Source organism: Cyprinodon tularosa, unplaced genomic scaffold (assembly GCF_016077235.1).
Source record: "Cyprinodon tularosa strain WSP-4 unplaced genomic scaffold, ASM1607723v1 ctg82, whole genome shotgun sequence".
In the NCBI taxonomy this organism is placed as follows: domain Eukaryota; kingdom Metazoa; phylum Chordata; class Actinopteri; order Cyprinodontiformes; family Cyprinodontidae; genus Cyprinodon; species Cyprinodon tularosa.
Window position 1 is genome coordinate 956,436 of NW_024039585.1, and position 27,958 is coordinate 984,393.

General features: G+C 36.2%; 3 protein-coding genes across 4 annotated transcripts; 1 reads left to right on the plus strand and 2 right to left on the minus strand.

Annotated features, from left to right (window-relative positions):
* Window positions 1-832: 832 nt before the first annotated feature.
* Window positions 833-6,616, minus strand: LOC119774592 (deoxyribonuclease-2-alpha-like). Its single transcript, XM_038272138.1, has 7 exons — window positions 5,909-6,616; window positions 3,302-3,396; window positions 3,055-3,217; window positions 2,877-2,958; window positions 2,639-2,797; window positions 2,351-2,542; window positions 833-2,238 (listed from the first exon to the last, which is right to left on the minus strand). The coding sequence occupies exons 1-7, from the start codon at window positions 5,918-5,920 to the stop codon at window positions 1,877-1,879; spliced, it is 1,065 nt and encodes a 354-aa protein (XP_038128066.1). The 5' UTR covers window positions 5,921-6,616; the 3' UTR covers window positions 833-1,876.
* Window positions 6,617-7,080: 464 nt separating this feature from the next.
* LOC119774623 (deoxyribonuclease-2-beta-like) lies at window positions 7,081-16,282 on the minus strand. 2 transcript variants are annotated; one of them, XM_038272236.1, is made up of 6 exons: window positions 16,088-16,282; window positions 15,774-15,951; window positions 14,874-14,952; window positions 12,684-12,845; window positions 10,493-10,582; window positions 7,081-8,261 (listed from the first exon to the last, which is right to left on the minus strand). In XM_038272236.1, exons 1-6 carry the CDS (start codon window positions 16,195-16,197, stop codon window positions 7,933-7,935), a joined length of 948 nt encoding a protein of 315 aa, XP_038128164.1. In that variant the 5' UTR covers window positions 16,198-16,282; the 3' UTR covers window positions 7,081-7,932. The 2 variants fall into 2 exon arrangements, with proteins under 2 accessions (XP_038128164.1, XP_038128163.1); XM_038272235.1 differs by having other exon boundaries at window positions 10,385-10,582.
* Window positions 16,283-19,080: 2,798 nt separating this feature from the next.
* uox (urate oxidase) lies at window positions 19,081-27,853 on the plus strand. The gene is made up of 8 exons (XM_038272222.1): window positions 19,081-19,241; window positions 19,543-19,755; window positions 20,587-20,703; window positions 25,314-25,392; window positions 25,726-25,912; window positions 26,455-26,578; window positions 27,439-27,522; window positions 27,597-27,853. The coding sequence occupies exons 1-8, from the start codon at window positions 19,221-19,223 to the stop codon at window positions 27,669-27,671; spliced, it is 900 nt and encodes a 299-aa protein (XP_038128150.1). The 5' UTR covers window positions 19,081-19,220; the 3' UTR covers window positions 27,672-27,853.
* Window positions 27,854-27,958: the final 105 nt, after the last annotated feature.

The following is a 27,958-nucleotide window of genomic DNA, read 5'->3' on the forward strand; positions in this document are numbered from 1 at the left end:
AATAACCAAATTTCCCCCCTATCTCCATCTGTCCCTGAAAATACTTTAATACTCCATTCTCTCCCCTTTTCCATAATTACGTTCCTCATACCCTCTCTTTAATTGCATATTTAATGCAATCCATCAAAACATGATCCACATTTTTTTTCTTTCACAAGCCTCACATATATAAATAATTCTTTTCCCTATTACAAACAAGAACTCATTCAAGTAGGTATGTACAGTTCTTAATCTACTATACATTATTTCTTCCCTTCTGCTTCTTTCTCCATAATTTTTTAACAATTACAGATTTTTGAACCCCATATAATCCTCCTTTCTCGTCTTCATCCCATTTTTTTTGCCATAATTCTGTTTCTGTCTTTTTTAATTATTGATTTACCTTCCACTTTCCCAAATGGAATCTGATCTACAGTTTATTCTGCTTTCCTAAAGCCTTAGCTATCTTGTCTGCTATTTAATTTCCTCTCACACCTTCGTGTGCTGAAACCCAGCAGAACTGAACATCTATTCCATACTTAAATAACCTAAACAAACTCTGATGATTATCTAATTCAACGTCTTTCCTAATATTTCCTCCTGAATGAATGCTTAGTGTTTGTCTCAGTATGACAAGGTCTTTAAAATCTTATAGATAAAAAAAAAATCACACTTTTGACCAATATCTTCATAATGTAGACAGTTGTTTTTTTTTAAGTTTTCAATTGATAACTTTGTTATTAAATACCAAGATCAACACAAAAGGCTTAACAATGATGGCTTAACTGATTCATATTTTTATTCTGAAATTCAACATTTTAAAGTATTTTAGGATTAGCTGTTAAAGTTTTGCCCATAAAAAAAATCATCAAACTTTGAAACCACTATAAGAAATTAGGCGCTATAAAAATCCATATCATACTTTTGGTAAAAACACTTCTCAGTGCAGTCACTTAAAAATGACTGTTCACCTTAATGCATCTCCAGCTAATGTTGTGGGTTTGGCCAGTTTGTTTCCCCTCCCCGTTAGTTTCTGATTTAGTTGTCAATTAATACTTTTTCCCAAACAAGCTAAAATTTTTGATTAAAAAAACACAATACATGCAGTCAAATGGGGGAAAAAAACACTTGCACTTGACAAAAATCGAGAAAAACAGTTATTAAAACATGTACAGTTAAAGTACAGTACAGTTGCTTTATTGAAACTATTTGGAAATCCAGACCCACAAGTGATATGAAAAGGGCTTTACTGTACACATAGATAAAAAAGCATCACAGAAATAAAACACAATTAAAGAGAGCATTTGAACAAGTTATTTACATGCTTTTAAATACAAGTTGAAGGATAAGGTATGCCCTAATTAAACTATCCATTTAGTCTGTACAGTATAATATACTTAAAAATCATAGTAATTGAACTTTATTGACTTCACATTGGAAAAATTTACCTCTGCATTTAACCCATCCCCTTCGGGAGCAGTGGACTGCCATTGTGGGGCACCCGGGGAGCAGTGTGGGATTAAGAGTCTTGCCCAGAGACCCAGAGTGGCAGTCTGTAGTGGGGCTTGAACTCAGAGCCTCAGGATTCTAAGCTATCTATTCTAAGCTTTAATTATCTTATAATAAAAGTATATGCCATGAAATCCTTGTCTTTGTTCCCTCATAAAAATGTTGCACATGGGGCATAGCTCCAAGCCTCACCTACACCATTCTCTATTTTGATACCCCAAAAATATTACAAATCCCTCCTCTCAATACTTACAATTAGTGGTTTTATATTAATGCATCAGGTAGATATTTTTCTATGCATGTTTGACCAATGTTAGATAAAAACACAAGCTAATAAGCATGCATTGATTGTGAGTAACAGTGGTTAATGTTAGTGATTGCTGTGGTTTTAGAGTTCTCTTTCATGATGGGTTTCTTTACATCCTTCAAATTTTCGGATCAGTTTCCTAAAAGCTGTTCCAACTGTTGTATCTTCAGTGCAAATCGCTCCTCCTCCTCTGCCCTTCTGACTGACCTCTCTGTTCATATCAGCGATGCATATCCAGCCACCATCTGAAGTCACACACCACTTAGAGTGATCCACCGTATCGGTGAACTTCTCCGTTCCCTGCAGCTGCACTTCTTTGACATTATGGACATGATGATGAAGACTTGAGCTGCAGTTGGAGGGCAAAGGGTCACGCATTTTCCCCCAGCTCTTAACATAGATATCCTGAGGCATGTGGTCTACTATTAGCCCAGAGTAAAGGTCTGGAAAGTAGACAAAACAGAAGGTAAACAGTTATCAAATTTTTATATTTTGTATCTATAATATTTTGCAAATAAGCACATTTTTCTGGTGAGGGGCAATGCAAAAACATACCCTCTCCAAAGCGCTTGTATTTTGCAAAACTGGTGAAAATGCGGCCATCTGCAGAGCTTAGGCTCGTCACTCTAAACCAAGGCTCTTTTTTCGGGTAGCAGCTTCTTTGTGCAACACATTGCAGCTCATTGTAAAAAGTTGTTGGGATTGCAGAGTCAAATGAATAGGCATGGATGTACTTTAGCTGCATTCCTAAATATTTAAATAGTATTTTAGTCATGTTATAGCATGAAACAGTTCTTTTTTTTTTCAAAGTTGTGAATTAATCAATCTCCCTCAGTAGCTTACTTATTTCTTTAAACTGCTTGTATGGAAAGGTAATACAAAGAAATGTTTGAGCATTTACGTTTCCACTGCTTGGCCAGAACTTTGCACTCTGATATGTTGGAAATTTAGGTGTACTGTGTGAAAGCCAAAGTCCAAAGTTGCGATCCAGCATCACAACACCTGAGGGAAATTAAATCAAAGTAACAACAAATACATGTTAAATTTTCTGTGCAAACAAATTGAAAAGTATAGGGCCCACCTTTACTGTGACCGAATGATGAAGGAGCAGAATAGGGAGGTGGAGGTTGATCACTGTAGAGTATGTATCCAAACCCTTCAGTCTGACAGGCAAATAGAACAAAAACCAAAATAGAATGCACTTAAACTTGAAAAGCTGCACATGTTTCTCAATAATATCCAGAGTTTTTATAAGTTACCTCTCTGTTATAGAAGTCAAGAAGAGGTTTCAGTGTCTTTGCTAGAAAGCCAGTTGTACTGTCAATTTTCTCCCTGCTGAGGTGCCACCCATTGGTGCTCTCATCCATGTACAAATACGACAACCCGTCATCATTCATTTTGGGCAGCTTGTAGACGATATACCTAATGGTGAGAATGCAAACAGATGATCATTTATTCAGCTGTAGCTCAGCGGAGGGGAGAATATTGTTGGAAATCTTCACCAACCAGTCCACAGCCTCTCCTCTGTCATTCCTGCACCTCACATCTGAATAGCAAGCTTTGAACAGGAGTCCAACACTGAGGAGGAGTCTGATTAATTCCTAAAACAAACATAATTACTACAAAGAAGGAAGTCCTTAGGTTTCATTTGAAACTTATTGCTAAAAACAAAGTGATGGATCTTTGGCCAAAAGCAACATAAAACAGAGGGAGACACAAATGAGTAAAACACATGAAGTAATGATCATGTGTTCATGATAATTTTTTTGATTGTGCCTGAAACACGTAATGACATTTAGAGGTGATGCTCTTTAGACATTTTCGAAACTATTGAATGCTTGCGTTCGGCGGTTCATTCTTTTTATATAACTGCATAACATAATGTTCTCTTATAAGATAATTAACTGAAAGAAAATTTCATAAATGATTTAAGTCAGACCTAAAGCCTCAAATGAGTCGACAGTAACGCTACAACCCAGAACCTCTGTGCTTTGAAGGAATTCCTAAAAGTAAAATATGATGCTTCAGTAAACAATAAGTTCATAGAGACATCAGTGTCTGCTGGAGTAGATGAAAAACAAATGTCCAGTTAATAAGACCTGGATACATATCTGTTAATCTACTGCTGTGTAAAAAAAGTATTCAATTATTCACTCCAGTTAAATAAACGGAGATCGATGGATTTCACTCAGTCAGCATTTGAAGAGAGAACAAGGCATCATACCACCCTTATTGCATTGTAATCAGCCCTGTTCTGGCCAGTGTGTATCTTCCTTAATGGGCAGTAGTCAGAGTCAAAAAAAAATGCAGACACTTTGGTTAAACAGTAACATGTTATGAATAAACCTTGAGAAAGGATCTGGCTTTTTATGGGAATAATATTTCCTTCTATGCAAAAACCCCTCACTCAGACATTGTGTGGCCTTGCAGGTGAAACAGACTGAGTAAAAACATTTTTCTGTGGATAAATAGCATAACTTAATATATGAAATAAGAGAAATCAAAATGTTCCATCCACTCAAATCTACTTTAATAAACTGTTTCAGATAAGAAAACTACCCTTGTATCTTTCTAAGAATAAATAACATATCAAAATGGCATGCATTTTCTACATTTTCCCAAAATTTCACCTGAAAGGTACATATCCCTGACTTTTACAGTGAGTATTATTTGTGTGTAATATAAAATACCACATCTAGAACAGAATTCTTCTGTTCTTCCAAGAATACAGCACTCTTTTCAATCAGTTGTATCTTTCTCCAAGGCTATGTGAGTAATTTTTCAACTGGACATTAACTGCTTTTGTATCATTTTAAGGGCAGTCCTTTTGAATTATTTATCTGAGCATGTGAAGATAATTATTTTCAGGAGAGGCTCAGAGTAGAGCTGCTTCTCCTCCACATCTAGAGGAGTCCGCTGAGGAGGGTTCGGACATCTATTTAGAATGCCCCCCCTCAGGAGGAGGCCTAGAGGACGACCCAAAACACGCTGGAGAGACTGTGTCATGGGGAGAAAGGGAAGCCTGGGACTCTCTACTGAGACTGCTGCCCCGCAACCCGGCCCATGATGAAATGCAGAACGACGAGTACAAGGTAATATCAATCAATCAGACCTAAAAAGTCAATTAATGATGATGAGCTTGGTAATTTCTTTTAGTTTTTATTCATTTTAAATTGGATTGAAACTATTAAAAATACACTGTATGAATGAAGATGATTTTTAAGAATAATTAACTGTTTATGTGGTATATACATTGTTATTATTATACACTGTTTATGTGGTACATACATATATTAACAGATGATGAATGCAGCTCCCAGGTCTATGTTTAATTTTTTTTTTTTTATTCCTTAAAGCTGTAACTTTTAAGACCTGCTGTTTACATCCACTGCCCTCCTCTTTATGTTTTTTCTTCTAACAAACTCTGCATGGAAAGCTTATTTGTAAAGAAGGACCAGACTAATGAAGAAAAAGCAGTCCTATCCCAAAGAAACCCCATTGATCTACAGGAGTTTCCAATTTTAAAATGAATGTTTGGCTCCTTGGAAGTAAAATATGCAGAAAATTGTCTCTTTTCCAGTGTTTCAAATATACATGTGTGGTCTAGTGTTTTACATACTAATAATGGTTTCCCCTCATTATAGCAGGTGTCAAAACTCTTTGTTGTTTTATGTTACAACCTTTTGCAAATATACAAGATTGCTATTTTTTGTTTTCTGCATACAAGTTTCCTCTCTTTTAAGAAACCTCTCTATTTCTAATGACTTATTAGAGTTCTGGTTACCCACAAAAGGCACTTCCTGATACAACTTAGTGATGCAACACAACTATTCGTTTAAACAAAGTCAATCCAACAGTTAGGATCTATATTAATTGGCATACATTTTTACCATTTATTCAAAATAACAATACGTACAACCAAAGCATAGCTATTAGACTACTTTCACTTTGTGAGCTTTAATTCTTTTGACAACCCTGTACATAAACAGAAGCAGATCTAAAACTATCATTGATTCCAAATGTTCTGTTTTTAAGTTATATCAATGTTATTTTTACTCAGCTTACAATTATTTATTTCTGTTTTTAATATTTCCCTTTAAATGTTCAACTCACATGCGCTGTCATCGTCACTTGCCTTCAAACTGGACTACAAAACTGTTTGAAAAGCTGCTGTGTCATACGCCAGTGTCAAAAGGAAACTGACACCCACGGTTTTTTCACACTTTAGTCGCTTCCTTGTTGCACAAACCATCAATGTGAAAAAATATTTTAAAAATTGCACCTGTAATTCATCCGATGTGCCTGTGTAACCTGTTTGTCTACTGTTTCTAACAAAGAGCAGTTATTGGGAAACGCAAGCGCTTTAAAAGTTTAATTGCCTCAAACCTGCTGACACTTCCATGTTGTTTATACAAATAGGAGAAAAAGTTGTCGCTGCAAATCTCACTGTGCATCATCTGAACAATTCACACAGAACTTATCGATGGATCCCACTCTGAAAAGCTGCATGAATACAAAAGAGGAAGGCTTTTTACATTTACTATTTTAGAAACATAATAAACGATATAAAAATGGATCATATAAATTGATGTTCCAAGCAATTCTTTCAAGAAAATATTTTTGAAAGATAAGACACTCAAACACAAATGCCTCCAAGTTGTTATGGTCGTTGTGGTGTGCAGAGCCTCCGACTGGAAGAACGTGAGGAGGGTGGTGAGGACAGCAGAAGGAATCATTGGGGCTCCTCTTCCCTCCATTAAGGACATTTCATCACAGCGCTGTGTGTCCCGAGCCCGTAATATCATCAAAGACCCCTCACACCCCCACCATGGACTGTTGTCCCTGCTGCCCTCCGCTGCAGATCCACCAGGTTCTGCAACAGCTTCTTCCCCACTGCCATCAGACTGTTGAACCTTTGATCCACAAACCGAACTCTGCACCTATTGCACATTATCAGGCATCAAATGCTGCTGAACGTTTAACTTTTAGCCCTTTAAGTTCATCTCATTTCTATTCTAAATAACGCATTTTTTGCACAAATGCCTATCTGCACTGAACCATTGCAATTTGCATACTGTCTTCATCCTCTGCACTGTTTTACACTTTGACCACTGCTGCACTTTCTGTATAACTCGTGCCATTTGAAATATCAATGCAATGTTCATAAGCTGTATGTAACGCAATTTCGTTCTGTATGCACTCTGTGCATACAAAATGACAAATAAAGAAGTCTAAGTATAAGTTGCTGGAGGAAAGTAGCTGGATGCTCATGAAAAGCCATAAACTTTAAGTTTTAACCACATTCCACCAGTCTCACCACTAGAAGGTGCTGTTTAATTGCAAAATTAATTATACAAACTGGATTTTAATTGAAAAACACATGATGCTTTACATTTTCTCAGTTTTTTTTTTTTACGGTACTTTAAAACATTAATTTTTTCTTACAGTTTTATATTTTTTATGGATACATTTTCATATTGAAGTGTGGGATTATTGTAAACATTTCAATATCAGACAAAGAAAACCTGAGTAAATACCTAAAAAAAAGCTTTTTAAATTGTGATTTTTTTTAAATGATAGTAACAATTTAGTATATTTAGTATCATAGTAAGAAAAAAGCCATCTAAAAAGCACTTTGCATTTTCTTTGTACTGAATTGTGCCATACAAATAAATTTGCCTTACCTTGCCCTGCCTTGCTATCTAAACCAAATTATGTGAAAAAGCAATGACCACTGTTGATGGTAACAGCTATAAACAAGAATTGCTGAAAGCAAGCAACGCTTTCTATAGGTCGCAGTGCACAGAAGTGTTTCGCTAAAACATGGCCTTTGACTAGGCCACAAAAAAGCCTTCTTGGTAATCATACTGATCAATTAAACTGTATCCAACAAATCTCAGTCGCACTGACTACCGTGATTTGAACATATTTATATTGAAATCCCCATAACTATTTTAAAGGCTGTTGTACAAAGCTCCAGGTTTCCTAATAATTGTGAAGGGTTATGAGTTTAACTTTGATTAAAATACCTCTAAGGGAAAAGTAGGACCATTTGTTAGATAAAACTTCATAGAGGGTTACAAGGCAGATTTTTAAAACACAAATGATCAAACTCAATCAAATTCATTCAGCCTTGTTTAGCAGCTAATGTACCAGTTCACTGCCTTTCTGAAGGCTTTGTAAATCACTGGGTTGTAGGAGCAGATCAGCCCCCCTGCACGAAGCATCTGAGCCTTGACCCTGTTCAGATCCCCCAGGCAGGTCACCCTGTCAACTGGCGACACGCACCACTTTGAGTGGTCATAGCGCGACTCGAACTGGACTGATGGAGGAAGCTGAATCCTTTTGATGTTCATCGTGTGCTTTTGCAGGGAGCAGTTGGAGGGCAGCTCACGGCCTTGCCTCTGCCAAGTCTCCACCAGAAGATCGGTGTCCAGGGCCTGCGCCACCCAGGCGTTGTAGATATCTACAGGAAGCCAAAAAAGTTGGAGAAGAAAGGTTCATTATCAACAAGAAAAAAATAAAAATACACTTATCATATGAAACATAGTCCACCTTTGTGGTATTGTATTATACTGCTGATACAGTCAAAAGATTACTTTCTCTGATCTTGGAGGCTACTTTCTAGAACTTAAAAGGTACACTACCGTTCAAAAGTTTGGGGTCACATTGAAATGTCCTTATTTTTGAAGGAAAAGCACTGTACTTCTCAGTGAAGATAACTTTAAACTAGTCTTACATTTAAAGAAATACACTCTATACATTGCTAATGTGGTAAATGACTATTCTAGCTGCAAATGTCTGGTTTTTGGTGCAATATCTACATAGGTGTATAGAGGCCCATTTCCAGCAACCATCACTCCAGTGTTCTAATGGTACAAGGTGTTTGCTAATTGGCTCAGAAGGCTAATTGATGATTAGAAAACCCTTGTGCAATCATGTTCACACATCTGAAAACAGTTTAGCTCGTTACAAAAACTACAAAACTGACCTTCCTTTGAGCATATTGAGTTTCTGGAGCATCACATTTGTGGGGTCAATTAAACGCTCAAAATGGCAAGAAAAAGAGAACTTTTATCTAAAACTAGACAGTCTATGCTTGTTCTTAGAAAGGAAGGCTATTCCATGTGAGAAATTGCTAAGATATTCAAGATTTCCTACAACGGTGTGTACTACTCCCTTCAGAGGACAGCACAAACAGACTCTAAACAGAGTAGAAAAAGAAGTGGGAGGCTGCGTTGCACAACTGAGCAAGAAGATAAGTACACTAGAGTCTCTAGTTTGAGAAACAGACGCCTCACAGGTCCCCAACTGGCATCTTCATTAAATAGTAGTAGATTAGTAGCAGTAGATTCTGGGCTTCAGGGCAGGGTGGCAAAGAAAAAGCCATATCTGAGACTGGCCAATAAAAGAAAAAGATTAAGATAGGCAAAAGAACACAGACATTGGACAGAAGAAGACTGGAAAAAAGTGTTGTGGACGGATGGATCCAAGTTTGAGGTGTTTGGATCACAAAGATGAATGTTTGTGAGATGCAGAACAAATGAAAAGATGCTGGAAGAATGCCTGATGCCATCTTTTAAGCATGGTGGAGGTAATGTGATGGTCTGGGGTTGCTTTGCTGCTGGTAAGGTGGGCGGTTTGGTCAGGGTAAAAGGGATTCTGAATAAGGAAGGCTATGAATCCATTTTGCAAAACCATGCCATGACCAGTGGACAGCGCTTGATTGGAGCCAATTTCATCCTACAACAGGACAATGACCCTAAACACACCTCCAAATTGTGCAACAACTATTTAGAGCAGAAGCAGGCAGCTGGTATTCTATTGGTATGGAGCGGCCAGCACAGTCACCAGATCTGAACCCCATTGAGCTGTTGTGGGAGCAGCTTGACCGTATGGTACGGAAGAAGAGCCCATCCAACCAATCCAACTTGTGGGAGCTGCTTCTGGAAACGTGGGGTGCAATTTCTCCAGATTACCTCAACAAATTAACAGCTAGAATGCCAGCTCTGGTCTGCAATGCTGTAATTGCTGCAAATGGAGGATTCTTTGACGAAAGCAAAGTTTGATGTAAAAAAAAATCTTATTTCAAATACAAATCAATACTTCTAACCTTGTAAATGTCTTGACTGTATTTTCTATTCATTTCACAATGTATGGAGTTGAATAAGTGGGACTTTTCAGGGAAAACACAAAATTGTTTGGGTGACCCCAAACTTTTGAACGGTAGTATACTTCCTGAAACTTGACAGGTACTTTCCTGAAACTTCTGTGGAATACACTTGCTGCTTTCTGATATCTTAGGCTTTATTCACTGGTAGTAGTTATCAGTATCATGTAAATTTTGATAAAAATAACTGCAAGGCTCCATAGATTATATTTTTGGCTGAAAATGATCTGCATTGATTTGAATTTCCTGCCTTAATATTTCAAGTTGATGAAGTTTTCAGTTGATGAAGTGTCAGTGCTCAATACTATACAGCAAAACATGTTAACAGAACAGCAGAAAACTTTATAACTCCTCTATGAGAAACTGAATGTTCAAAAACGTAAATATGAAAGTCTAGATCTATCTGAGGAATATCTTACCATCCACAAAAAGCTCCGATTTCATAAAGCTCACAAATTTATCCCCACTGAGAGAAAAAAGGGGCTTAACTCCTCTGTCTGAGGTCAGTGGCAATTTGGAGCCCTTACACAGCTGGACAAGCTGCGGTAGGTCAGCCGAGAACGCTGAGGGGACGGAGCAGTTGTAGAAACGTGGGTAAACGAAGGCCAGCTGCTGTGCTGCAGGAGGGAACAAAAATGGATAGATGTAACTATAGATGTACATCTCTTCTTAAGGCATAAAAAAATAAAATAAAACATAAATGGTAATTATTTTACCATTTCAGCTCAAAAAAGATCCCAAACTCTGGTTTAAATGTTAGGTATTTAAGACTTAAAATGAGTAATTTCCTTTGAGCAAAGGAGTAAGAAATGAAAAATGTTGAATAATCAGAGTACCAGCAGCTTTTAGCTACTGTATGTAAAGCTTTTCTGTATCTCAGACATATGTCTGACATCTAGAGATACGTTAATCTTTTGTTAGTCATGCATATGTACGTGATGAGAGTATGGTGTAGCGCCGTAAAACAATAAGTGTGTAAATCTGGGTAGTTAAAAACGTGTGGTGTTGTAGAGATAAGGACAGCTGCACAAAATAAATCAACTTTCTTCATTCGATTTTAATCAGAACTTTTGATTATGCAAATAAATCCTTGGAGTTACTTCCACCTAAAAATATGTCCTTAGTCATGTACAGTTATAACAAAATATCAAACATTGATTTATTTCGGTAGGTCAATTTACTAATAAAACGCATTATATAAATTAATTACACAGATGGATTTCTTTCAAGTCTCTAATTTTGTTAATGATGATTTATTTGCTTAAAGCTATATCAAAAACACCACACTTGAGATTATTACATCGTGAAGCATTGCATCAGTCAAAAGTTAGTGAAGGAATATGGGCTTAGTGAAAAGTATGTTTAGGTTGGTATTTGCCAAAGTTTAATCTTACAAACGAGCCTCAATGGAAATATTATTCTAATTTATGGAGTATTACTGTAAATTATTCATCTGTTATTTAATATGACATATAATCTTGCGTTGTTTTCATTAGATTAATAGACAAATATTATCACTTAAATTTGGTCCTGTTCGCAAGTTAAACAAGCTAGAGGAGTTGGGCTTCAAATTCACCTGGAATTATTGTTTTTACCTAAAAACAAATGGCCTCAACCAGATTGATTAAATTCAGAATTTACAAGGTGTTTTTTTTTTAAAGGCCACACTAGCTCGGTGAATTGACAAGAATGTGTGCAAAGTCTCTAAACCTCACATGCATACAGAAACTAAACTGTGCAGGAGAGAAGAGGTGGTTGGTAATTAGTTACATTTACTCAGTTACATTTACTTAGTAACAATATGAAAAAAAAAAACTTTTAGGAGAAGGTTTACTGTGTTGCACTTTAAACCTTTACTTGAGTAATATTCTTGTAAAGTATCGCTATTCGAGTAAAATCTTTAACTATCCTCTGTGAGTAATTTGGACTGTTCATAGATCAGGTAAGAATACACTAAACAGTAGATATTAACAGTGCAAGTTTGTTACCCTGTCCTAACATAAAAAAAAATGTATCTGCATAAATTTGTTCTTTTATATTCATGACATTTATTTGTATTCTTTAGGCATTTGAGTATTTAAAATGCCAGAACTTGCAGATAAAGTCTGTTTTCCAGCATCATTTATAAACATTTAATCTGATGTTATTATACATCAGTTACTCAGTACTCAAGTAGCCATTCTACCAAATGCTTTTTTTTAATCTATACTTAAGTAACTTATTGAATGACTGCTTTTATCTTCACTTGAAGAGAAAAAAAAAGTAGTGCTACTCTTACTTGAGAACATTTTTTGGGCATTCAACCCACCTCTGCTGGAGAGTGACCTTATTTGTAAAATTTGGAATAAAAAAATAGAAAAAAAAAACAGCTGGGTGTGAAAAGTATTCTACAGTATACCGGTAAATGAACATGGAAACTGGAACTTTCTAAAATAATACCTGTTAATTTTGTCAAAGGTGTGTTTGTAATGATATGTGAAATGTGTGTAGAATGTAAAACTATTTAAATATCTAAAACATCTGCACAAAGAGAGAGGCATAATTGCAAGGTGGCAAAGCAATACCTTTGAGACAGATGGATTGGTATATATATATCATATCATTAATTTTATGGGGGGAAAGGGTATTATGAGGCTTTTTATTTTGCTGCATATTTTTTGTTACACACTGACACTATAAGCAGGTCATATCAGTCAGTCTAACTGTGCACTCACTCACCTATACTGAGAAACTGCGCATACGGGTAGGTCATGCACAGGGCAGTTTGGCCGTTTCGTTTGCCAGAGGAGGGGTACTGGTAGCCTCGCTCAGGGAAGGAAGGGAAATGGGGGATGGAGTGGGACAGCCAGAAACCTTGAGAGCGGTCAAAGAGCAGAACCCCTGTAGGGTGAATGCAAGCATATGCTTTAGCATGCAGGATAATACAGGTAGAGTCAGAAACATGCAAACAGGCACAGAGACTACAAAAACATGTCCACTACGTGTCAGAGAGATAGGTTTTGTCAGAGCAAACAGTTGTTATCAGGCGCTTGGCCTTTGCACCTCTCCTTTTTGAAATTGATTAATCTATTCTACATTGTCACCACCAGAAAAAAAGACAAAAAAGATAGTTTCCCCTCTGTTGCACCTACATTGGATTCAACAAATTGCATGCTTTATTCAAGCTCAGTCATAAAAACAATGTATCATGACATATAGAGTACTTCCAAAGAGCTGTGACATACTTTTAAGGATGAAATACAGGTGCTGGTCATAAAATTAGAATATCATGAAAAAGTAGATTGATTTCAGTAATTCCATTTAAAAAGTGAAACTTGTATATTATATTCATACATTACATACAAACTCATATATTTCAGATGTTTATTTTGTTTAATTTTGATGATTACAAATGACAACAAATGAAAATCTCAAATTCATCATATCAGAAAATTAGAATATTGTGAAAAGGTTCAAAATTGATGGCCCCTGGTGCCACACTCTAATCAGCTAATTAACTCAAACCACCTGCAAAAGCCTTTAAATGGTCTTTCAGTCTAGTTCTATAGGCTACACAATCATGGGGAAGACTGCTGACTTGACAGTTGTCCAAAAGACGACCATCGACACCTTGCACAAGGAGGGCAAGACACAAAAGGTCATCGCTAAAGAGGCTGGCTGTTCACAGAGCTCAGTGTCCAAGCACATTAATAGAGAGGCGAAGGGAAGGAAAAGATGTGGTCGAAAAAAGTGTACAAGCAAGAGAGATAACCGCACCCGGGAGAGGATTGTGAAACAAAACCCCTTCAAAAATGTGGGGGAGATTCACAAAGAGTGGACTGCAGCTGGAGTGAGTGCTTCAAGAACCACCACACACAGACGTATGAAAGACATGGGTTTCTGCTGTCGCATTCCTTGTGTCAAGCCACTCATGAACCACAGACAGCGTCAGAAGCGTCTTGCCTGGGCTAAAGAGAAACAGGACTGGACTGCTGGTGAGTGGTCCAAAGTCATGTTCTCTGATGAAAGTAAATTTTGCATTTCCTTTGGAAATCAAGGTCCCAGAGTCTGGAGGAAAAGAAGAGAGGCACTTCATCCACGTTGCTTGAAGTCCAGTGTAAAGTTTCCACAGTCAGTGATGGTTTGGGGTGCCATGTCATCTGCTGGTGTTGGTCCATTGTGTTTTCTGAGGTCCAGGGTCAACGCAGCCACATACCAGGAAGTTTTAGAGCACTTCATGCTTCCTGCAGCTGACCAACTTTTTGGAGATGCAGATTTCATTTTCCAACAGGACTTGGCACCTGCACACAGTGCCAAAGCTACCAGTACCTGGTTGAAGGACCATGGTATCCCTGTTCTTAATTGGCCAGCAAACTCTCCTGACCTTAACCCCATAGAAAATCTATGGGGTATTGTGAAGAAGAAGATGCAATACACCAGACCCAACAATTCAGAAGAGCTAAAAGCCACTATTAGAGCAACCTGGGCTATCATAACACCTGAGCAGTGCCACAGACTGATCGACTCCATGCCACGCCGCATTGCTGCAGTAATACAGGCCAAAGGAGGCCCAACTAAATACTGAGTGCTGTACATGCTCATACTTTTCATGTTCATACTTTTCAGTTGGCCAACATTTCTATAAATCCTTTGTTTTTATTGGTCTTCAGTAATATTCTAATTTTCTGATATGATGAATTTGAGATTTTCATTTGTTGTCATTTGTAATCATCAAAATTAAACAAAATAAACATCTGAAATATATGAGTTTGTATGTAATGTATGAATATAATATACAAGTTTCACTTTTTAAATGGAATTACTGAAATCAATCTACTTTTTCATGATATTCTAATTTTATGACCAGCACCTGTAAATAAAATTAAAATGGTTGTAAAATAAAGGGGAGTTTTTATCATAGTGCTGTACCTTTGCTGTGTCCATAAGTGTGGATATATTTCAGCTCTGGTGCGCCATCATTGTAGAGTGCGTAAACAGAGCTGTTGGACTGGAAGAGAAACTGGTTTCATGCTTAAAGTATCATATGCATAACAGCTGATTTTATACCTCAAATATAATATAATGAATGAATAAGGGTCATGAAGTTGACTTGGCTATATGCAAAAAAAGAATTGCCTTCTCAGCATAACAACAAGCTGTGCCCCCAACAGTGTTTCTGATGACTGGGTTAAAGATTTTTTTTTTAACTGAGAAGCAATAGATGGTTACTCTGCCCAATCTTATAGTTTCCATTGAATCTTAAACACTGTGTTGTTCTAGTTTCTTTTATGACCACTTCCATGAGCTGAAAGTCTCTTAAAGTAATTTTGGTGGGCGGCCGTTCATGTAAATATTCATCACTACCCCATTTTCTCAAAGCCTTAAAAATAACTTAATACCCCTTTTCAATGAGATAGAAGTCTATACATCTAGTTACTCCTCTGTTTATTCTTTGAGCATAAACAATAAGGGTTAAAAAAAATTAGCTGAAGATATAAATAGGTAGGTGGGTTTTTTCTATCAAGTTTAGTAATATGACAGTTATGATTTTATGCAATAATTAACAACTGATGAGTCAGATTTATCTCCCAAACATACATTACATTAAGATCTTGATAACCTACGACAATCTAACATCCATATGACCTTTACGTCTAATTATTTTAAACATTTTTTTTCACATCAGTTCATTTAAAATGCCAATGCTGCATAAAATCTACACCCATGCAATTAAATAAATTGGCTTTAAGTGCGTGGAATTACAAATACTAGGGATATTATTTTAAGATCAAGTACATTCACTAATGAAGAAGAATGGCACTGCTTTACCATGTAGGCCTTTCCCTTGTACAGCTGATTCAGAGTGTTGACCAGGGCTCCTCCTTGGGTCGTGTTAACCATAAATGTACTCCTCTGCCAACCCCCACCTGCTGAATCCAGGTACATGTAGTCCACTCCACTGCCAACCTCTCCTATCTTAAACTTTGGCAGTTTGTAGATAATAAACCTGAAAGAATTGGAAATTATTTAACAGGTTGTTCTATTACACAACATCAGAAATTTCCACATCATCAAAGGGTGATAAATAAAACTATTAGTAGAATATATAATGTGCCGTTATACAGTATGTAATGTCAACTCACCAGTCAACAGGTTCGTCGGCTTCATTTCTGCAGGAAATGTGACTTCTGCCCATCGTGAAACACAATAAAAAGACAGTAATGTGGAAGAAGGGTCTGAAATGTGAGGCCATCCTGAGCGAGAATGTGGCTGCAGACGACACGACCAAATGTTAAATACAAAGGGAAAATCTGAAGCCTATTAAGGGACAGTGTGGTACATGATGGTAAGAAAGACACAGCTGCATAGATATGCAAAACAGGAAGTAATAACATGGTCACATGATGGGGTAATGAAAGTTCCCTATTAAAAAAAAACATTACAATTCACCCTTTTTCATACAGGGGTTGGATTTTTTTACACAAATTCTACCATTTGAAGTTTATTTTTATATATTCTTTCTTTTAATCTTATTACTGTTCCTCATATGTAAATTGTTTCACATGTTCACACCTGTTTGTCTTTTATTTTTAGGAACCATGTTGAAAATGCATCACGGTGAAACACTAAGAGATTTGTCAGTTTTCACTTCACTTATTTGGGCTCAGAAACTATGAACTGCATTTAGAACTGACATTCTCAATTTTGCAAACTCAATTGTTAGAAGTTGGGTACCTGCATATTTCAGTGTTTATTTATGACTGAAAGAAAAATGTCACCTTTAGAGCCAAAGTGCGATCAGTTCCTTTACAGTTACTTATTTTGTGATATAAGCTATAATACTGTTAAGGGATTTTCCTGTAATGTTATATGAGTAAAGATGTGTTAACAGGATTCATGCTTTATTGCAAACTTACTGTACAGTTAAATGACCAAGCAGCAGAAACGGAGGATGGTTATGCATCCTAATATATCTGTAGTACAGTGTTAAACCACCTTTCCCCATTCTGCTTCATTTTATCTCTATTCTCCCATTCTGCAGTATTTGTAAGTAGATATCAGTGTTAGTATTTATAAGTTACACTCATTACTTTATTTTCTCTCTGCCTTTTCCTCATGATAGTACCTTCATCTAGTTTTTTTCCTGTTGGGCTGTGACTCCATCCTGGATTGAAATATTGACATTTCTGTTTTAGGATGTTAGAGCTTGGCCTGTTCAGTGTAGTCCTGGTTCTCTGACTGTGACTAACTGTATGTGCTCTCTTTCATTCTCTGACATGGGAGCTGCCTTGGAGCCCTTTTGCCCGTCTGTGTGTTTCCTGGATGGTGCCGCCTGTGAAGCTGTTCAAGAGTTACCTTTTGCCTTTGTGCTTCTTTCTGTATCTCTGTTTCTGTCTCTTTGAACCCCAGTTGGCCTCGGCAGATGGCCGCTCACACTGAGCCTGGTTCTGCTGGAGGTTTCTGCCTTTTAAAAGGGAGTTTTTCTGTCCACTGTCACTACAAGCATGCTTTGAGTGATGGATTGCTGAATAGTCAACGACAAAATGCAAGCGGAAATCATCGCTGCAAGCTTATACAGTAGGAGCTTTTCCTGCAAGTCAATGACTCAAATGCAATCAAGTGGTTTTCCTAGACAGAACCTTTAACTAATCTGAGGATATTGTCACTGTAAAGTACCTTGACATGACATGTTATGAACTGCCTCTATATAAATAAACTGAATTAAATCAAATGTGCTGTAGGAATTTGTTTTTTGTCCAAAATAGGCAATTTTTAGAGTGTGTTAATCATATAAAATCACTGTTGAGAGCATTTACGTTCACAATTACAGAGTACTTGATCATAATATTGTTTCAGAAATACCACTTCAATAAAAAGATAATTACACATCATATAAAATGACAGAATAAAATGCAGCTGCATGTTCAAATGCAATGTAAAAGAAAATCCCTTTGCTTTCAAGATAGAAGGAAAAAACTAGATCAACCTTTTGCCTACTTGTGTTTCTAAGTTTATAGGTGTTTAACAATATCAAATATTTGAATTACTGTGATTAATAATTTATTAATGGCTTCTAGTGTGCAAAAGAATATCTCCTGTTGCTGCATCACACACAGCTACTACAAAAGTGGTTACCTTTGAAAGATGAAGAATGGGAATGTTTAATGTTCTCCGATAAAACCTTAGTTTGGGAGGTTGCATTGTCTAAAATTCTCCTTGAAAAATGTTGTTATTTTTCATTTAAAAAAAATATTTTTGATAAAAGGATGATGACTCTGTTGAATTTATTAGGGATGTCAAAATTAACTATTAAAACTATTTCCATGAATTGGGATATGGTTAAACAGTTTGGAAGATCACATTGTCTAATTTTCCCGTAATTCAACTGAAAATGTGCCTAATGGATTTATTACAGAAGGAAGGAAGGAAGGAAGGAAGGAAGGAAGGAAGGAAGGAAGGAAGGAAGGAAGGAAGGAAGGAAGGAAGGAAGGAAGGAAGGAAGGAAGGAAGGAAGCCAATAAAAAAGCAAGAAAGGAAGCCACGAAGGAAGCAAGGAAGGAAGGAAGGAAACCACAAAAGAAGGAAGCCAGGAAGGAAGCCATGAAAAAAGCCACGAAGGAAGGAAGGAAGCCAGGAAGCCCAGTCACATGTCAAGAAATAACTGATCCTGTGTAAAAAATACAGCGGTTAAAGGGTAAAACATACCATGTAATAAAACTGTTTTATTTGACGGGAGAATCTTTCTAAACATCTTCCATCAATTGCTAAAGATCAGACGAGGTATATTAGATTAGTAGGACTTATTGGTCAGCAAAGCCTTTATCCAGCCTGTCTTAATGGAAACCAACTGCTATGCTGGCTGATGAAATCTCCACCATTCAGTTAAAGCTTCATGTTCTGTCTAAGGTGTTCATCACAATATCAGAATATAGGAGTTGGGAGATGAGATGTTAGCTGATATTCAGCTTGCACATCCAGCTGTTTTCAGAGAACAAGGATAAACATTTCCACATCTCAGAGGGGAGAGTTCAGTTTAAAAAAACAACCTGGAGATCAATACAAAATAAAACATCCTCTGAATGTGTGTCTGTCTGTGAATGTTGATGAGTGCTTTTACGTATATGTAAAATATGTTGAAATCTGTCTAGATCTCCCAATCGAGTCAGTGCAAAAAGGGCAACACCCACTAAACAAAATATGTCTGTGCTGCCAAGATCTTTGTAGGTGGTTAGAGACAGGATATGAAACGCCAAAGGTAAAAGAGAAGATAGCAACATGGCATACGTGGGAAATCAGGTAATACATTTTTTTAGAGCAAAAGATGATGATTTTAATGGCTTAAATCTAAACATTTAGCAGTGAAGATAAAAACCATGGTTTGGGGTCAGTGACCTCAAGGCTGAACCTGAAGCTTTTTAGAACCAATAAGCAACATAACATCATAATGAGATATAATAGAGCCAAATATTAATAAAAGACAAACATTTTAGTATGATTTTCTATTATTTCATCACGTAACAATAAAGTATTTAAGTTTTAGAAAATAACAAGGACGTGTCTGACTGAAAACAGCAGCAAGTCTCTTCCATTGTTACAGAATGTGGAGTTTGTTCGGACGGGCTATGGCAAGAATGCTGTGAAGGTGATGTTCATCAAAAGGCAGGGAAGACACCACTACCTTATTGAGCTGAATGCTAACGTTGAAATCACACTCAAATCACGCAAGGATTATCTGACCGGAGACAACTCAGACATCATTCCTACAGACACCGTCAAGAACACTGTCCATGCCCTGGCCAAAATCAAAGGGGTGAGTTAGAGCTCCAGTTTTTACTTATTACAGAGTCATCTGATGGGCTGGCACTGTGTTAAATTCTACTCAAAATATTTTTCTTTACTGTTTAAAAAAATGTCTAAAGAGAAGCTGGCTTTACGCGGCTTGTTATAAGATGATGACTCTGTTGAATGTATTAGGGATGTCAAAATGCATATTTTAATAAGTACGAACATCCTTTGAATAATATTCATACTTGAAAAGCATATTCTGGAATCAGAAGAAGTTCATAGATTGTTGTTTGATATTTGTCAAGAAGGCGACTATTTTCATACATTAAGAGAATGCAAAGACCTTGGAAGATTATATATGATGTGAAGGAAGGAAGGAAGGAAGGAAGGAAGGAAGGAATGAAGGAAGGAAGGAAGGAAGGAAGGAAGGAAGGAAGGAAGGAAGGAAGGAAGGAAGGAAGGAAGGAAGGAAGGAAGGAAGGAAGGAAGGAAGGAAAGAAAAAGAAAGAAAGAAAGAAAGAAAGAAATTTTTAACAATTTAAGTATGAACGTTTGATAAGGGGGATTTCTGTAAATTAGTTGGAAACCACTGGGATTTACAAAAGATCATATGTGGTTTCTTTCCTTCAAACGTAAAATCATTCTTTATTGGTTATGCAGCTAAACAGACATCTACAGACCAGAGATTATTTTTGCAAAAGCTCACTGCTACACAGTAAATAATTGTATTTTTCATGAAAAACATAATCATTATAACACCCACCAAATTCAATGGAACTTTAAATTAATGCAAATCCAGTATTTTTAATAATGTACAAAAACAAACTATTCAGACTTTCCCCCCCTATATGTTCAGGTAAACACCATTGAGCAATTTTCCCTTGATCTCTGTCATCATTTCCTGACCTCTTTCAACCATGTACTGAGGGCCAAAGTTTACATGGAGGAGGCACCCTGGAAAAGGCTGAACAAGGTAACACTCAAGTCCAGAGATAAGCACTGGTTTTAACCCACTCACTGCTGCTACCTCATTATTGGCAAAACATTTAGCAAAGTAAAATGGTTCATAAAAGTGTATACATGTTCATTATGTAGATTATGTTTGCATATCTGTGATGTATACCTTATAAAAACTCAGCTGAAAATCAGAGTGGGCACATTCTCATTTAGCTTGACTTTAACCCTATCTCTGATTATATTGAATCTGACTTTAAATGATATAAAACTTAACTAATGCAACATTTTATCTACCTCTTAGATTGCATCATCCACTATGTTCCACAGAATCAGAATGACCTTATCGTATATTCCGTAAAAGTTCAAAAAAAAATATCCACTGGACTTGGTTTCCAAGATTTGAAATTTCAAATCTTGGAAACCAGGTCCAGTGGATATTTTTTTTAACTTTCACGGAATGACTATGACCTGGATGACTGGGAATCTTCATCAGCACCTTATTGTATAAATACAACACCTTATTGCTCTTCAAGATATACCCTGTCAAACAGGGGTCAGTAAAACAATACAACAGAAAATCGATTTAAAATCAGGTCTGAAAAAAAAAAAACGAATGGGTAGAAGTGAACAATTATACATATACCCCCCTCTCTCAGTTTTTCATCACTTTTTATCAGTCAAACTCATTAAACCATCCTTCTTTCCTAGACCAAAATAAAAAGAAGAAATAATAACTGTGCTGAAGTTCACAGGTTAAAAAAACTGCCATCTATAACCAAAGAGATAACTAACATAATATCAGAACAATTTCAGTAATGATTGGTAAATAACAAGTAATAAACCCACATATCCAGATAATGGCCATGGCCTGTAAGCCACCCTGTATTGTTAAAATGTACTTTTTTGTAAATACTTTCATGCCTCTACTTTGTTTCAGTTCTTTACTTAAGTCATTCCGCAGCCGTACACCAGAGAAGGTTCTTTTTGTTATTTGCGCAATCAAAGTTTTTGGCTTTAAATGACACCTTAAATTATACCCACCGTCTCCATCTTGAAACATCTCCTGTATATTAGCTGGTAATCTATCAGATCTTGAACGTAACTCATGCTGTTTGAAATTTAAATATGTGAACTTAAATAATCTTGACTGTAGAAAGTCACCATTATATAAAATGCGTTTTGCTTTCATTTGATGCATGATTAACAGGTGCGGAGAAGTAGTGTGTTACCCCAAACCACTGAACAGTATCTTGAATATGTTACTATACTATGCAAATTAATGCATAGTATAGTAGATGAACTGATTTATGATCAAACACATGAGGATAAAGGGTTTTAGGCAATTTCCAGTTGAAATGATTACTTATTTTCATCCTGAGAAATTTAGTTGGTGAACTTTTTCTATTGGAAATCCATTAATTTTAATGTATATGTTTACATTTCTATTGTGATAGCAGAATTATATGAATTTATTTTTTTTTCAAATTTAAAGACACTTCTATCTGTTCAGTTTCATGGGTGACATCATCCCGAAGTGTTTGTAAATTAGCCTCAGTGCAAAACATGTTAGTATCATCAACGAAAAGATTCCTTTTTAATTTACTTGATACCTTTAAAATATCATCAATGTACAAAATAAAATGTATATGTGTTTATAGGTTTTAACCCACTCCAACACAACAACCCTTATACCTTGCCGTTTCCCGTTTATTAAGTAATCTGTTGCGATCAATTGTATATAATGTTTTTTTTTAGAACTATTTGCAACATCAGTCATATCATATTTATCAGCATCTGTATCTACACAGTGCTGAGGATAAATTGTTTGCTTGACACAATTTTTTTGAAAACACTAAATAGAATACACCATATCCCCTTGTTATCACTTGTTTTCCAATATCTATTTGTAATATTCTTTTCTGCTTGATATTAAAATATTCAGCTTGTTTTTATAGTTTGCATGTCTGCTCTCTGCAACATTAGTTCTTAACTGAATGAATTCTTTCTAAAGTTCCTTTTTTTCTGCAAGAATTCTGCAACCACTTTCTATTCTGCAAACATTTATTAAACTCATTACTTATGCCATGCAGCATAATAGGAAAGTTAAGAACATACAGTGACTTAAATACGGTCAATAATGTTCATAAGAAACACTAATGTCCTTTTCCTGATGCAAAAGATCCCAACGATGAGCAAATAATCAATTTTTAATGCATTAATGGAGTCTGCAGTATTCATTCTTTGAAATATAGGTTTCTTGTTCATCCTATAAAAGGTGAACAAATATTAACATGTCTTATTCTTTTTAATAATGATATCAATACTAAATAATATTATTTAAAAATGGAAGTCAGAGAATAGCTACAAATAGCAAAAAAAAAAAAAAAAAAAAAAAAAAAAAAAAAAAAAAAAAAAACAGTAACTCACTGAACATTTCCTGGAAATTCTCCCAAATGGAAAGACAGTGAAAGAGGGAGAGCCAAGATACCTGCCCCCACTCTGAGCGAGTTAAAGGCCTCAGTGGTTGAAATGGGAGAGACTGTACTTAAAAGCTTAATGGGAAACAGGTAAAAAAGAAACAAAACAAAATATCCTGCTGGTATGAGTGAGCTGTAGTGGTGTTAGCATCATGATATGGGTTACATTCCTTAGGTACTGAGCTTCTGTTAGGATGAAATTCTACTTATCAGTACGGTTTTAACCAAAATAGTGAACTCTCAGGTAGTAAGATAAAGATTGATTTTCAGTGGTGTCAAAAGTACACACATTTGTTACTTAAGTAGAAGTATAGATACTGCAGTTAAAAAACACTCTGGTAAAAGTTGAAGTATCAACTTGACCTCTTTACTCAAGTAAAAGTGAAAAAGTATGTGCTCCAAAAACTACTTAAAGTATAAAAGTATAAAGTAACCTTTAAACAAAAACAGCCAGATGCCACTATATGAACTAAAAGCTAATTTTTTCGACTGTTTCGAAAAATTCCTTAAAGGAATAGTACACCCAAAACATGATTAGCCTTCATTTTCTACTCACCCCCATGCTGAACAACACCCTGGAGTACTTTTTTGATATCTCAAATGCATCTGGAGATCTGGGAGGCTTCTTGCTGACTGCTGACATTCAAATAATGGAGGTCTATGGTGCCCGAGACAGAAAGGTCCATAAAAGTCCACAAAAAACGTGTCAATATTCCTCCATACTGCTCGTCCAATGTATTCCAAGTGTCCTGAGTGGGTAGGATCCAGAATTTACTCGAAACGAAGTCATTTAGAATGTTTTTAGAGCATAAACAGTAGTGTATAGGATTTCCTGAAAGCGCGCACATGCGCGATCACGACGCTACGGAAGCCGGCAGACCAAACCAGCGCATTCAGCTCGGCAAAGAACTCATGCTCTTCCTCAACACTGAAGTCCTCAGACATTTTTCTTTCGTTGTTTCTTTCTTTGCACAGGTAAACAGCACATTTCTTCTTCTACGCTTGCATTATTGGCAGAGCAGACGCTGAATGCGCACTTTCATCTGGTTTGGTCTGCCGGCTTCCGTAGCGTCGTGAACGCGCATGTGCGCGCTTTCAGGAAATCCTATACACTACTGTTTATGCTCTAAAAACATTCTAAATGAATTCGTTTCGAGTAAATTATGGACGCTACCCACTCAGGACACTTGGAATACATTGGACGAGCAGTATGGAGGAATATTGACACGTTTTTTGTGGACTTTTATGGACCTTTCTGTCTCAGTCACCATAGATCCTCCATTATTTGAATGTCAGCAGACAGCAAGAAGCCTCCCAGATCTCCAGATGCATTTGAGATATCAAAAAAGGACTCCAGGGTGTTGTTCAGCATGGGGGTGAGTAGAAAATGAAGGCTAATCATGTTTTGGGTGTACTATTCCTTTAAGAGAGGGCCAAGGATGAGGGAGGTCTTGTTGGTTCCCCTCTCCTGATACGCTCTCGCCTGTGTCCGACCTTTCAGACATTTCAACATCTTTTTCTGAATCCGACATTGTAGCATGGCATAGACAATTTGTGTTTAGAGTTTGAAGAACACCTGCTTGCTTCTGATTTCCTTTACCTAACCAATGAGTGTTTGCGTTATATGACTCATCCAATTACACTAGTTTTCACTAGATGTGGATGACGCCAATGATCTGCATTGGATGGTGCATATCATGTGAAATAAACATTTATTAACATTAAACCGAAAACGAGAGTAACGAGTAACGTTTGTTTTAAAAATGTAAGGAATAGAAAGTACAGATACTTGTGTGAAAATGTAATGAGTATAAGTTAGAAGAAGAAAGAAATTGAAATAAAGAACAAAGAAATAAGTAACAGAGTAAAGTATAGAAACCTAAAACGTGTACTTAAGTACACTAAGTATTTGTACTTTACTTGACACCTCTGTTGATTTTAAGCATACATCCTTATTAAATCATGACTTTGAGTGGAACATTAAACTTTTTCAAGATTAGCAAAAAATGTGGAAAAGATTTATTATCGCAAGTTGTCCGCCCCAATAACTCGATAAGGATTTAAAGAGCCTTGTTAAAATATTGGGTAAATGTTAAATATTTTGGTTTCAAAATAATATTTTTTAAAGGTCTCACTTTTCTTTTCTCAGAACGGTGTAGAACACGCTCATGCATTTATCTACAGCCCAGAGGCTTGTCGTTTCTGTGATGTGGAACAGAACCTCGGCGGTAATAGCAAACACAGGCACCACACTTATATTTTATTATGAGAATATGTTAGCATGGGCTTTTTTCATAAAAAATAATGTTTGTTTTACTCAGATTATTTCCTCTGGTCTTATATCTTGAGTTGATCTCCTTTGTTAGCATACATAATGCTACAGCAACAGATACAAAGACTTTACTAGTTCCAAGTCTGGAAGTTTATTATTTTACCTTCATTGCAATTTAGCATTTTTTTTTTTTTTTTTTTGCAGCTATATCTGCTTTCCCTGTTTTATAGATGGAAACTATTTCTATATAAACTCTTTAGTGCTTTTGCTCCAACTTTTCTCCATACAGGCACCCCTGTGGTTCACAGCGGGGTGAAGGACATGAAGGTGCTAAAAACCACTCAGTCTGGCTTTGAGGGGTTTCTCCGAGATCGTTTCACAACACTGCAAGAGACCAAGGACAGGGTTTTCTGCACAACTGTTTATTCCAGGTGGCGCTACAACAAAGTCCAGGATGTGGACTTCGACGCTGCATGGTAATTGTCTAAATCTTGTTAGTCTAAAGAGAGCGTTATGACAGATCCTTTCTTCCAGCAGCTGTAAGCCTCTACAACCATCACTCTCCCCAACAACCTCAATAAGTAGTTAAATTCATGCTGATTGCAGTTTCTGTCTTAGTCACTTCAGTAACATGCTGCTATCATGTTTGCACATCTCCAGTGTTGCTATTTTTTCCACATATCCACTACTGTAAAAATGTCCACAGCTGTATATTCATTATTTATTCTCCAGATGCGCAGTATTTACATTGTATTTTATATATTTTCTTAACTTAGTCACTTTTTCTGTTTTTACATTTATACACTTTTCTATGGCCCACATTTGTGTGACCACTTTTGCTATAATCTTTTGCTGCTGTAATGCCACAATTTCCCCATTGTGGGACTATAAAGGGATTTTCTATTCTATTCTATTTTCAACTTGGAAGTGCAGTAAACCCCCCCCACCCCCAACTGACAAAGAGCATTTTAAAGACTGAAAAAATAAAGCCTAAAAGGAAACCTTCCGTTGTTTGTAGGAGGTGTGTAAGAGACACAATTATTGAGAAGTTTGCTGGGCCCTACGATCGTGGAGAATACTCACCATCTGTGCAAAAGACCCTTTATGACACACAGGTTCTGGTCCTGCAGAGGATCCCTGAGGTAAGTCCTTCATAACAGCTAACCAATTTGTTTAAAGTACCTCAATGAAACTCGCGGCAACTAAAAAGGACTTATGGCTTACAGTCTTGTATAAATAGAGTCTAATTTAAAACACATGATTGGAACATAAAATGTTTTTTTTCCTTTCTTTTATTTAAAAAAATTATATATATATATATATATATATATATATATATATATATATATATATATATATATATATATATATATATATATATATATATATATATATATATATATATATATATATATATATCTATATATATATATATATTAGGGGTGTGCAAAATAATCGTGATGATGATGCATCGTGATTCTAATTTTCGTGATCTACTGCATCGATTCTTGATGCCAAGAATCAATTATTAATTAAAAAAAATGAATAAATAAAATTGCATGAATGGTTGGCGAACATCAGCCAAAAACAAGTGTAATACAACTTCCAGTCCAGTAGATGTCGCTGCAAATGTGTTGACGCACGCTGCCTTGTGTCACAAGCATTTCCGGCTGCGGGATACTGTACCGAGTCATTTAAAAACAAAACATGGAGGATAAAATATTGCAATGCATTGCAATAATTCAAGTATCGTGATGCATCGTGATAGAATCGCATCGTGGCCTGTGAATCGTGATTCGAATCGAATCGTGACTTCTTTGGCAATACCCACCCCTAATATATATATATATATATATATATATATATATATATATATATATATATATATATATATATATATATATATATATATATATGTGTGTGTGTGTGTGTAGGATATTGCATGAACTTGTAACAGCATGTGGCATTAAATGAAACTCTGTAAAAGACATGTTATCCTTAGGTGGAGGAAATAGAGATTGTCATGCCCAACCAGCATTACTTCACCATAGACATGACAAAAATGGGTCTAAACAACAAAGATGAGGTAAATACTATGGATCCTTGTTTACAATAACAAATAGTGTTTTAAATGACAATTTTTATTGTTCTTTTTTTTAGGTATTTCTTCCTCTGGACAGTCCTTCTGGTAACATTACTGGGACAGTGTGCCGCAAACAGAGAGCCAGACTTTAAAAGGAACAGCAACGATTGATTACACCATTGCCAGTTTCAGTATTAATCTGTTGATCCAAAAAATAAAAACCAATCTAAGTGATGAAACCAATAAAAACCCTAAAGATGTGAACAAGACTATTGCCTAAAAATATGTAAAACTAATCAGACAAAAACAGGAGTAGTAAAAACAATTCAACCAACTTTTATTGAGAATCTCTTCCTCTTTGCTACAGTGTTGTATTTTAAGGTCTAATGCCCTTTGGGTTGTTCCAAAATATCAAACAATGCATGTATACAAATATTAG

Coding starts and splice junctions, on each gene's coding strand:
- LOC119774623 (XM_038272235.1), bottom strand. CDS start 16,197: ATGGCCTCACATTTCAGACCCTTCTTCCACATTACTGTCTTTTTATTG. Junction 12,846..14,873: donor CACTTATGGACACAGCAAAG/GTACAGCACTAT, acceptor TTCACCCTACAG/GGGTTCTGCTCTTTGACCGC. Junction 10,583..12,683: donor TGCGCAGTTTCTCAGTATAG/GTGAGTGAGTGC, acceptor TCCCTCCTGCAG/CACAGCAGCTGGCCTTCGTT.
- uox (XM_038272222.1), top strand. CDS start 19,221: ATGGCATACGTGGGAAATCAG. Junction 19,242..19,542: donor TGGCATACGTGGGAAATCAG/GTAATACATTTT, acceptor CCATTGTTACAG/AATGTGGAGTTTGTTCGGAC. Junction 25,913..26,454: donor GTGGACTTCGACGCTGCATG/GTAATTGTCTAA, acceptor CGTTGTTTGTAG/GAGGTGTGTAAGAGACACAA.
- LOC119774592 (XM_038272138.1), bottom strand. Junction 3,218..3,301: donor AGAGGAGAGGCTGTGGACTG/GTTGGTGAAGAT, acceptor TCTCACCATTAG/GTATATCGTCTACAAGCTGC. Junction 2,239..2,350: donor ATACAAGCGCTTTGGAGAGG/GTATGTTTTTGC, acceptor TCTACTTTCCAG/ACCTTTACTCTGGGCTAATA.